Genomic DNA, 11,650 nt, shown 5'->3' on the forward strand with positions numbered 1-11,650 from the left:
ATTTTATCATACTTAACATAATTATGCTTTTGATATTGAAAGGGATAAAAGACAATTAAGAATTGGCAGAGGATGAAAAACTATTAAAAAGAAATTGCAGATTTGAAAAGAATCAAGTGAGGGCTGGCCTGGTGGCACAGTGGTTAAGTTCGAGCACTCCACTTTGGTGGCCCAGGGTTCACAGGTTCAAACTCCAAGCATGGACCTAGCTCTGCTTGTCAAGCCACACTGTGGCAGCATCCCACATAAAACAGAGGAAGATTGGTACAGATGTTAGCTCAGGGCCAATCTTCCTCAAGCAAAAAGAGGAAGATTGGCAGCAGATGTTAGCTCAGAGCCAATCTTCCTCACCAAAAAAAAAGAAGAATCAAGTAAAAAATATAAACCTAAATAACTATGTGCATAAATCTAAATGAAATTGACCTTATAAAATTAACAGATTGAATACTGTGATAGGAAAGACCCAAACCAGAAAAAAGGGAGCACAGGGAGCAGAGGCCAAAGCAGGAAAACCGTGGTGGGGTGGGGTCCCGTATCATTCAGGGAATGATGGGAAGTCCATAGTTTTGGCTGCAGTGAGGGCGAGGAGGGAGACAGAGGAGAGAACCATGCAGTGAGGAGCCCTGAATGCTAGACTAAGGAGTTTCAGCATTGGGACAACGAGGACGCAAAACAGAACTGAGCTTTTGGGAGATTAAACTGGCACCAAGGTAAGACACTGACTAAGAAGAACTTAAGGAAGAAGAAACAGGTAAAATCACCAGGTACCAGGGATGTTATTCTTAAGACTGCAGCCTAACTACTCCATTCTTATTGCATGCCTGACCATAGGCACTCACCCTCCTTGGCCTCTCCTGGTTTCACTCCAGTATCCTCTAAGTGGTATCCCTTCTCTGGTACTCCAGAATTATCTTTCTAAAATACAAATGATTACTAGTCATTTCCTGGTTTAAAAAGAAAAAACACTTGCAACTTCCTTGCTTAAAAAGGAATAAGGAGGGGCCGGCCCCATGGTCGAGTGGTTGAAGTTAATGTGCTCCACTTCAGCAGCCTGCAATTCACAGGTTCAGATGCTGGGCGTGGACCAACACACCGCTCATCAAGCCATGTTATGGTGGCATGCCACATAGGAGAAATAGAATGATTTACAACTAGGATATACAATTATGTACTGGGACTTTAGGCAGAGGAAAAAAAAAAAGAGGAAGACTGGCAACAGATGTTAGTTCAGGGCCAATCTTCGTCACCAAAAAGCATACCAAAAAAAAAAAAGCGAAAAATAATCGATGGCTCCCTCCCCATTAAATCTAAAATAAAATCCAAATTCCTTGTGATAAACAAATGAAAAGGAATAGTATATATTGGAGTATATGAGGAAGTCATTTGATGTAAAACCAAATCTGCTTGACCTTGTTTTTTCCAAAAACGCCTGATGTGGCCCGTTGATCATGCATTATACATCTGCTTTAAATATTTACTATGCCCCAAAGAAGGATGCCCCTAAAGACAGGGATGTAGCTTCCCCATATCAGTGTTTCTTTAAGGATGAGCATCTCTCCCTAAACTAAGGATTAATTACTGACCTGCTGTGCTCACCTTGTAACCACTCACCTTGTGACCACCAATATGGTGTGCCAGCAAAGCAATCTCATGACAATTGTAAAACGGACATTCCTATCATATGTGATGTATGCTTTTTGTTCCAAGACAGTATATAACCACTCCACACACCCTACTTCTTCGGTGCACTTCCTTCCCTGGGGAAAGAAAGCCCTGGACTAGTCCTCAGATCTAGCTCATAATAAACTCACCCCAATTTTGATTTATAGATTAATTACAGATTTGATCGACACTTGCAATGGTTTCAAAACACTCCAAAATCTGGATCCTACCCACCTCTCTAGCCTCACTGTGCACTATTTCATCCTGCCTCCCCACACACCCCACACACCCCACACCACCATAATCAACCATCCTCTGTGCCTTTACACTTGCTCTTCTTTCTTTCTCACTGAAGTGGGCTTTCCAGTTCTCTTCACCACAGAACATCTCCTTTATCAATTAAGATCCAACTAAAATACTACTTCCTCCATGAAACTCTATGCCCTTGCACCCCTATTTTGCCAATGCACCTGCCCAACAAAACTAATCCTGAATCAACGCCACAATCTTCCTTCATAACTCCTAAGGCCAGTGAGTTGAGTACAACTGAAGAAAATCACAGAATCTTGGCACAATCACAAAGACGTGATCTTCACCCTTAGCTGGGTTTCAGCATTTCTCTAATACCTGTGTTCCCAATTTCATTTGTCAGCTCCCTCTTTTGTTCTCAATGACCATTTCCAATTTTACTATTTTTCGCATTTCTCCATTCAACTCCTTGATCCTCCATCTCCCAAGAAATAACCTTGACTCATTAATTACCTAGAAAACAGGCCCTCAGGCAGCTACCTCAAACCCATCCTAACTCTCCTTTGCCCATTCTCCCCTTCTATTGAAAGGCCAACACCTCCCATTGTGCCCTTATATCCATTCTCCTCTTCCCTTCAGCCCATAAACAGAAAACTCTCTTCAAGGGGGAAAGATCCCCTCCCTTGACCCTGGGTCCCCCCAAACTGTTAACCAACCTCTTACTTTCCCTTCTTAAGTTCTAGTCTAGTCTATCTCCCCTTCCTCATTTTCCACTGACCACTAAACCAAGCAATCTGGCTTGCCCCCTAAAACTACACAACAATTGTAGTACAATTCCTAAAACTTTACCTTCCTGATTTCTATGGCCTTACATCCTTCCTCACACCCTTCTGACACTCGCCTAGCTTCTTCATGACCTCCTCTTTTCTCACTTCTCCTTAAAATCAATGCTTCCAAGCATGTATATTTGGCCCACCGCTCTTCGATGGCATGCTTGCACTGAATAATTTTATTTTCCCTCCTAGTGTTCATATGCAGAAGACTTCCAAACATTTACTACCAGCTCAGACCACTCCATCACACTCTATGCATACTCATAAATTCAGTGCCTCCTGGTCATCTCCATTTGATGACACACAAGCACACCAAATTCAGCATAACCAAAATTTAAATCTTACTTACATCTGCCTGTGCTCCGTATTTTAAATGCAGACACCCTTATATCCACCCCAGGAGTCATCCTTGACTGGTCCCTCTTCCCCCCACATTCAATCAGTCATCAAGCCCTGACGATTTTACCACCTAAACATTTTCCCAGTCTATCCCATCTTTACCCCTTGCCCTAGTCCAGGCCTTCTTAATCTATTAAGAAGACTCTTCCAACAGACCCCCAACTGGTCTCTGACTCTAGTCTTATTCCTCTCAAATTCATCCTCCATATTGCCAAAGTGGTTTTTTCTCCTTAAATCTGATTCTGTCACTTTCTTACTTAGCTCTTCAATAAATTCCCCTTCCAAGCTCCAGGGTATTCCAGGCTTTGCATTTGCTGGCCCCTAGCCACCTCTCCTGCTCTCTTCTCGTCACTCTCCGTCACATACTTGGTAATCCGGTAATAATGAATTGCTTGTAATTCTAATTTACCCCTTTCCCTCTCCTCGGCCTGGCTAACTCCTACTCATTCTTTAGGTTACAGTTCAAGCGCTACCCTCACGGAAGCCATCTTAAGGCCAGCATCCCCGCCACCCCTCAGGTGGACTAGATTCTCCTCTATAGGCCCTGATACTTCCCTGCGCATCTATCACTGCACTTACTAACGTCATTTCATAACGCTGGTTTTTGCATCGGCTCACCCCTTAGCCTAAATGGTAAGCTCCTTGAAAACAGAAAATATCTTTGTCATCGTTATATCCCCAGCGTCTGGCACATTCGATCAGGTACTCTGAAAATGTTTCTTGAATGAATAAAAAACGCTTATCCCAGCTTCTCCATCCTGTAACCCCTACCACCCACCACCACTCCGCCCCGCCCCCTTACGGAACCTGTCCCGCATATCTGACACTTGTAACCCTGCCTGAGTATCTCTGTCGGCTGTCCCTACTCTCCGCTACACGAAGGGCTCCTGGAGGGAGGGGACCGGTCAAATGCACCTGCCTGCCTCAGTACCTGGCTCACGGTGAGGAATGAATGAAAAAGCTTAGCAAGGCCGAGCGAGGCCGTCTCCGACTGCTCTCTCACACACCGTCCGCCGAGCTCCCACCCGTCCCGGGGGCCGAGGACTGGGGACGCGTGACCTCCCGATATCACCCCCAGGAACCCTGCGTGCTCGGGCGGGGCGGAAGCCCCCACCACATACGAACCCCCCTCCCCGCACCGTTCTCCCTCGTCGGAGGCTGAGGAGGGCGCGGCGCGCTCACCGGCAGGCGGAACTCCAGGTGCTCTTGCGCCATGAGCAGCAGATACCTGTTCAGGGGGCCAGGCAGCGCCATAGCAGCCGCCCGCGGTGCGCCTGCGCGGCCCGCGCTGCGACCCGCCCCTTCTCCCCACGCAAAGCCGTTTCCGCTGAGGCGGAGCCTGAGGGCCGGAAGCGGAAGCGCGGCGAGGTGGGCGCTGTCCCGCGCTTCCTAGCGCGCGGACTTTGAACCCGGCCATTCTTGGAGGGGTTGGCTGGGCTGCGCGGCGCTTTCTGGTTGAGGTTCTGAAGTGCCAGTGGCTGGTGTCAGGGGCCGCGCTGTGTTCAGGGGCAGGCTGTGATAAGACAGGGCCCTTCCTAGTGGTCCTCCCACCTGGAACGTCCTCCCACCTTTCTCTACAACTCATAAAATCCCACTTCTTCAGCACTGGACTGAAATTTCACCTTTTCTGGGCAGACTTCTCCGACCGCTCCAGACTTTGGGGAGTGCCTTATCTGGGCCACTCATTTAACGTTTAGTATGCTTTTTGTATTTTTCCAATAACTTTTCAAGGATGCACGCCTTATGAGCCAATTAGGATAAGCTCTTGAGGACCGAGATCATCTCTCTTGATTCGTACTCTACCTCACAGAAAACAAAACCATGTGCTCCTCAAAGTACTCAATATCAGGTTGAGATGCTAGACTCACATGACCAATCCTCAGCCGAGTGTATACTAAAACAATGATGAAAGTTGCTTCTAACTATTAACCCTGGCACAGATTTCAGAGTGGCACATAAAATAAGTAGCGTATTCGTAAATTTTAATTTGCATATTCTGTGTATATGTATTGCTGCTTTGAGAGTACTGAATCGTTTGCATTATTGAAAGCTATTTCTTTTGCATTCCAGCGTAGTATTGATTCAAATTTCAGTTCCACTATTTACCACCTATATGCTCTTAAGCAATTTCTTAGCCTCCCTTAGCCTGTTTTATCTAAAATGGAATAATTCCGCCTCCCTCAAGGGATCGTTACAATTAAGTGGAATAACGTACATAAAGTGTTTAATGTAACACCTAGCATATTGTGTGGGGCCAATAAATGGCATTTGAGACTTTTCTTCTCTTAAAACATATGAGAATTCCTCCTAGCAAGCAATCTGCCTTTCTTGGGAAAACGTCTTGATAATTCTACCTGCGGTAAATGAATCTGAGGAGCATAGACGTCTCTTGGCCCCAGGGCTTCAGAGAAGGGGAGAAAAGTACTCTGGCATGTGAAAACGAAATCGCTTCCTCCTTGAGCAGAGAGGCCCAGGTGGGACAGAGAACCAATGGAATGGTAGCGGAAGGATGTGCAGCATATGATATGCCCCATCCCCAAAACTTGTCAGAATTACCAAACACCTGAGATTTTGATCAGGCAACTTTTTAGGGGATATCAAAGAGGTGCTGATTTTCATGCTAGGGTTAATATGATGCTGTGCAGAGACAGCAAATGAGATTACAGGGCGTAGGAGAACCTAGATGAATTCAAGTTTCACTGATTTTTCACATGGGATCCTTTGAGCTAAGGTTCATGACTAAAGCCCCACTAATTCTCTGCTCCAGGAATGAGCAGGACAGCATCTATGTCATGAATCTCAAACGGGGGATACATGGTCCGGGGAAGTAGAAAGTAACCCTGCATCGGCCATTAAGGTTAGTGTGGAACTACTCAGCTCAACTAAACCTTTGAGGGACTCACAGCCAGACATGTCCAATGTTTTGAGCTTACAAGAGTAGTTAAGGAGCAGCAAGAGAGTACAGACTTTGGAAATTGGTGTTCAAATTAGCATCGAGAGACTTGCAATTTTTTTTTTTTTAATTTGTACTGGAAGGGGCAAGGAGATTCACAGTCTGTCTTCTGGGAACTGACCCAAAGCTCCATCTGTGCTTCATCCACCAGGGCAGGCATCTTAGAGACTCAGCTCCTCCTGTGAGATTACTATTGTGCAAGCATTGGAGCCTCTGGTATAGGCTGCTGATTATTAAAAAACCAGAAGCATTCCTGGGAAGTGAGGACCAGGAACTGGAGAGGAGAATTTTGAGTTCTGGTTATAATAGGCCACTACAGTGTTGAGACTAGTAGGACATAGAATCAGTGAAGAAAGGAAATGAGTAGAGAGTTAACAGGTCCCAGCAGCAGAGGGAATGTGTAATGTCAAAACTGCCATACATGTGTCTCAGGCTGAGCATCCAACACTTGAAAAGGGATTGGGTATCATCCAGAACCATAGAGATTTGTGTACCAATGAGAGGGAGAAAAGTTCTCTTCATATGTATTAAGACGATTTTTGCAATGAGTAAAGAACTAGGGGCTTTTGAACAGAGAATAAAGTTTTATTGGGACAAGTTATATAAGAACTATGGAAACCTCACTATAGTGAAGCATTCCTGAGGGAGTTCTAATTCCATGAAATGCCAGAAGGGTCTCCAGTATCTTGAATCTTAATGAAGATAATTCAGGAAGCGAAGGGAGAACTAACACAGGGTGCCCTCTGGAAACAAAACTGAACAAGTTGGGACTTTGAGGCACCAGCTCAAATTTAAGCAGCTGCAGTTAATTTAAGTATTACTCAATACCTCGAGGTCGAATTTTGAAAAAGCAAGGTCTCCCAAAGTGGAGAAAAGATCTTGTCCTCTGGTCAAAAGACTACCCAGAACGAACCTGAAGTCCTAGTTGCAAACTAGCCCCATTAAGTTGCCACCTGTGAAGCAGGTTCTGTGCAAAGAAAAAATGTGAAGGAAAACAGGATGGAGATTCAGCCTTCTCTCCTGGTCATCCTTAAACTCTAATGATGCCACAATTCAAATAATCAAGGGCCATACATTTCCAGGCAGATGTAAGACAGTAGGCTGATTGAGCTAGGCTAGAGGAAAACAACTCTTCCCCATTTCTCAGCAACTGGCTGAAATAGAAACAGTTTCCAAAAGGAGCCTAACCTAGGGCATGCCAAAATTAGGGATGCCTTTCCTCTCTCCTTGGGCCAGTCCTTAATTGGATTCTTTTGTTTGCGATGAGATTGAGATTGCAAGACACCAAAAAAGGTTTCACTCTACTTTTACTCCACTCCAAATACAAGGCCAAACAAAACCTGGATATTATCCACACTGTTCCAGGCTTCAGCTTTGTATCTTAGGGAGCATTATACACGTTTGGATGGGATCCCATTTATTACTTACTTGTCTTGGGCAGAACTTGTGAACCAGGGTTGATATAAGTTCATAGCACATTTGCATCATTTTAGCCAGGTCTTTTTGTCCTTCCTCCCTGCCTCCTTCCCACTTTCCTGCTCCCTGTCCTAAAATATAAGAAGCAAACATGATTTCTCAACAAAGAAAGGCTTTTAGCAAGTAATTTGCAAATATGAAGTCTCAAAGTAGGTGTGCAGCTTACCTCCTAGGAAAGGACACAGAGCTTCTTGTTTAAGCACAGTTCCAAGAAATTACCATCTCTTGATCCTATTTGTTCCCCATGAGTAGGAAAATTATTATATATAGTATCAATGATCTCAAGTCCCATAAAAGGGATTTTCCTGAGAGTCTACTATAAGATGCCTGAAAGAGGAGTTTTATTCAATTCCATAGGGCATAGGTTCTCAAATTGAGCTGCACATTGGAATTACCTGAGGAGTTTTTAAAAATACAAGGCCTGGAATCTATCCCCAGGGATTCAAATTTAATTTATCTGAGGTGTGACCTGAACATAGATGTTTTTAAAAGCTCCTCAGTTGTTGATTTTAATGTGCAGACACCAGCAGCATCAGTATCACCTGGGAACCATTTAGAAATGCAAAATCCTGCCCCACCCCCAAACCTGCTGAATCAGAAACTCACGTGTGGGACCCCGCAGTGTGTTTTAAACAAGCCCACCAGGTGGTTCTGATGCACACTGAGGTTTGAGAATCACTACCTGGGAGAGGGGGATGGATGGATGGGCTCTGAGTCCCAGATACCACAAATAAATAGCATGTTTTGCCTTCTTACCCAGCTTTTGGGAGAAAATTTATGTGATAAATTTGCAAAATGCTGCAAATATTTTTCTCAGCAGAAGATGTAACAAGAACAACCCTGTCTAACCAGCTAGATTGAGAATCTTGAATCTCATTAGCTGAGAAAATATCTAGAATAGCCAACTTAAGTAAGGTGATTTCCTGTGGGTCAGGCATGTTGGTTAGAACCACGACTTTAGAGAAATTGTAGAAAATTCTAATGCAAAAAGAAATGTGTCCCAAAGGCAAGGAGAGAAGTTGAGGGAAAGTCAGCAAGGTGGCAGTAGCTAGATGACACTTTCCCATTGCCCTGCAAAAGTTTAGTTATGAAATGCTTGGTGTGGATGGATTTTTTGGAATCAAAGAGATTTCATACCTGAGTTATATTGGTCATGGATACTGCCATGAAGGACATAAGATCAGGGGGATCCAGCTGACATCTAAGTTATACTCTTTGATTTTGGGATTGAAAGTTGCCTGAAATTAGGGTTATCATGCAGTGCTCAATCAAATTTTGTTATGTTACCGTAACATTCGAAGGGGCTCAGTTAATACAATATTTACTGACCAGTAACATGAATGAGTCATTGGGCAAAGGCAATGGGGATACAAAGCTAAATAAAAAATGAGATCTTCCAGCTCTAAAGCATTCTAAATCCAGTAGCAAGAGATACCCCGTTATTTCCTGGCTAGACTGTGTAAGGCCTATGCTAGGAAAATAAAATGTCATGGGTCAGAGCTGAAGAAACACTAAATATTGCCATGGGTAGGGATGGGAAGTCAGAGAAAACTTCCAAGAGGAAGTAACATTTTAACCTGGCTTTAAAGCTAAACAGATTTTCAAAGGTGTGCTCAGTTGTGTTGGAATAGTAAAAATGGCTGACATATGGGGTATCAATGCAGGAAATAAAGCTGGAAAGACTGATGAGTAATTTTGAGGGTAAATGGTGAGGTTTTCATAAGAAAATTGCATGATCAGGTCAGTAATTAGAAAGAACTCTGATGGAGGCTGTGTGAGAAAGGAAGCAACTGAAGGCATGGGGCCCAGGCAAGAGATTCTAGCAGTATTCAAGGCAAGAGAGGATATGTCTGAAAAGGCGGAGACACTGGGTACTGAGAGGAATGAACTGATTTTTGTTTCAGGTCCCTTCAAGGAAACATCCTGGTGCCAAAACTTTTTGTGTCTGAGGGCAAAGTGCTTGGGAACTGTGAGCTTGAGAGAACACTCAGGCATCCGTGTTCTGTTTATTGAATGTATACATGCATTGAGAATAGACTGCAGAGTGGGTAAGGACAAAAGGTGGGAGATAGTGTGGAGGCTAACTGCCATAATCTAGACACATGATGATGAGAACATGGCCAAGATCACAGTTCAGGTGGTGGGAAGTGGTCAAATTCTGAATATATTTTCAAGGTACTACTGATAGGGTTTGCAAATGGGTTAGACATGAAGTGTGAGAGACAGGAATCAAGGATGACTGCAAGATTTTTAGCCTGAGCAATTCAAAGCTTACAGTTGCCATTAACAAAGATCGGGAAGACTGAGAGGAATGGGGAGAGAAGAGGACATGTTTTAAGTCTGAGACGCCTGTTTTATGTCAACAGAAAATACAATACATTTACCCGAAAGATATTTGACTTCAGGACTGGTTTAATTAATGGATTATTGTTGACTGTGGATCTATCTCTACTTCTGTGGCTTTAAATAACTAATCATACAATGAGGATCTGATTCTTCTTAATCAAAGGTAGACCTAGACATTTTAATTAAGTTTATTTAAGCTGAATCAGAGATCTCTTTTTTGTATTTATATTGCTAGAATACAAGCTGATCCATAGGCAGATAAATCAACAGGTATCAGCTTCATTTTAGTGACTTGGAGTAGTGGGCACTTAATGAAAATGTAGGCATCAACTTTTATTGATGACTTCTTGACATCAGTATCTAGAAATGTATAAGATGTTGCAATAATAAAGACTGTGCTCTTGACTTTGGATTCTTATGAAAGAAGAGGTATGTCTCCATTTCTGACAGCGAACCTTTCATATATTAGGATCAGCCAATTTACTAAACATCTTTGATTTGAAACTTTGTTTTTAGTACAGTAATGCATCACTTTACAACAGGGATACGTTCTGAGAAATGCACCATTAGGCAATTTCATCATTGAGTGTACTTACACAAACCTAAATGATATAGCCTACTACACACCTAGGCTACAGGGTACTAACCTTATGAGACCACCGTCATATATGCAGTCCATCATTGACCCCAACATCATTATGCGGTGCATGTCTGTAATATTAAAAAAGTCTAGATGACCAACTGGGATTTATCCCAAGTATGCAAGCTTGGTCCAACATTTGAAAATCAATTAAGGTAATGTAAACATCAACAGGCTGAAAAAGAAAAATCACGTGATCATCAATAGATGCAGAAAAAGCATTTGACCAAATCCACAATCCATTTATGATAAAAATTCTCAGAAAACTAGGACTAGAAAGGAACTTTCTCAACTGTGATAAAGAAAACCTATAGCTGGGGCTGGCCCCTTGGCTGAGTGGTTAAGTTCGCGCACTCCGCAGCAGGCGGCCCAGTGTTTCGTTAGTTCGAATCCTGGGCGCGGACATGGCACTGCTCATCAGACCATGCTGAGGCAGCGTCCCACATGCCACAACTAGAAGAACCCACAACGAAGAATACACAACTATGTACCGGGGGGCTTTGGGGAGAAAAAGGAAAAAATAAAAAAAATCTTTAAAAAAAAAAAAAAAGAAAACCTATAGCTAACATATTTAATGATGAGAAACACAAAGCTTTCCACTAAGATTAGGTACAAGGCAAGGATGTCCCCTCTCACCACTCCTTTTCAACATTATACTGGAAAGTTTCGCTAATGCAATAAGACAATAAAAGGAAAGAAAATATACACAAATTGGGAAGAAAGACATGAATCTGTCTTTGTTCACATATGACATGATCATCTACGTAGAAAATCTGAATCAATTAAAAAAACTACTGAAACTAATAAGCAATTATAGCCAGGTTGCAGGATACAAAGTTAATATGCAGAAGTCAATTGCTTTCCTATATACCAGCAATGAACAAGTGGAATATGAAATAAAAAACACAATAGCATTTACATTAGCAAACCCCAAAATGAAATACTTAAGTAAAAATCTCACAAAATATGTATAAGATCTACACAAGGAAAACTACAAAACTCTGATTTAAAAAAAATCAAATAACTAAATTAATGGAGAGATATTCCATGTTCACAGATAGGAAAGCTCAATATTGTTAAGATGTCAGTTCT

General features: G+C 42.8%; 1 protein-coding gene across 7 annotated transcripts in view; it reads right to left on the reverse strand.

Moving 5' to 3' along the window:
* TRMT11 (tRNA methyltransferase 11 homolog) overlaps nt 1-4,420 on the reverse strand; it is an 84,618-nt gene extending 80,198 nt beyond the window's left edge. For 5 of the 7 annotated variants that reach the window (XR_006890817.1, XR_006890816.1, XM_046677416.1 and 2 more), the window contains exon 1: nt 4,326-4,420. Coding sequence is in view for 3 of the 7 variants with exons in the window: in XM_046677416.1 (XP_046533372.1) it covers nt 4,326-4,397 (72 nt within the window). In the remaining 4 variants the exon portion in view is untranslated. The remainder of the gene's footprint in view (nt 1-4,325) is intronic. The other 2 variants (XM_046677421.1, XM_046677418.1) reach the window with 2 other exon arrangements.
* Between the last annotated feature and the right edge of the window lie 7,230 nt (nt 4,421-11,650).

This window comes from Equus quagga, chromosome 11, assembly GCF_021613505.1.
Source record: "Equus quagga isolate Etosha38 chromosome 11, UCLA_HA_Equagga_1.0, whole genome shotgun sequence".
Lineage (NCBI taxonomy): Eukaryota > Metazoa > Chordata > Mammalia > Perissodactyla > Equidae > Equus > Equus quagga.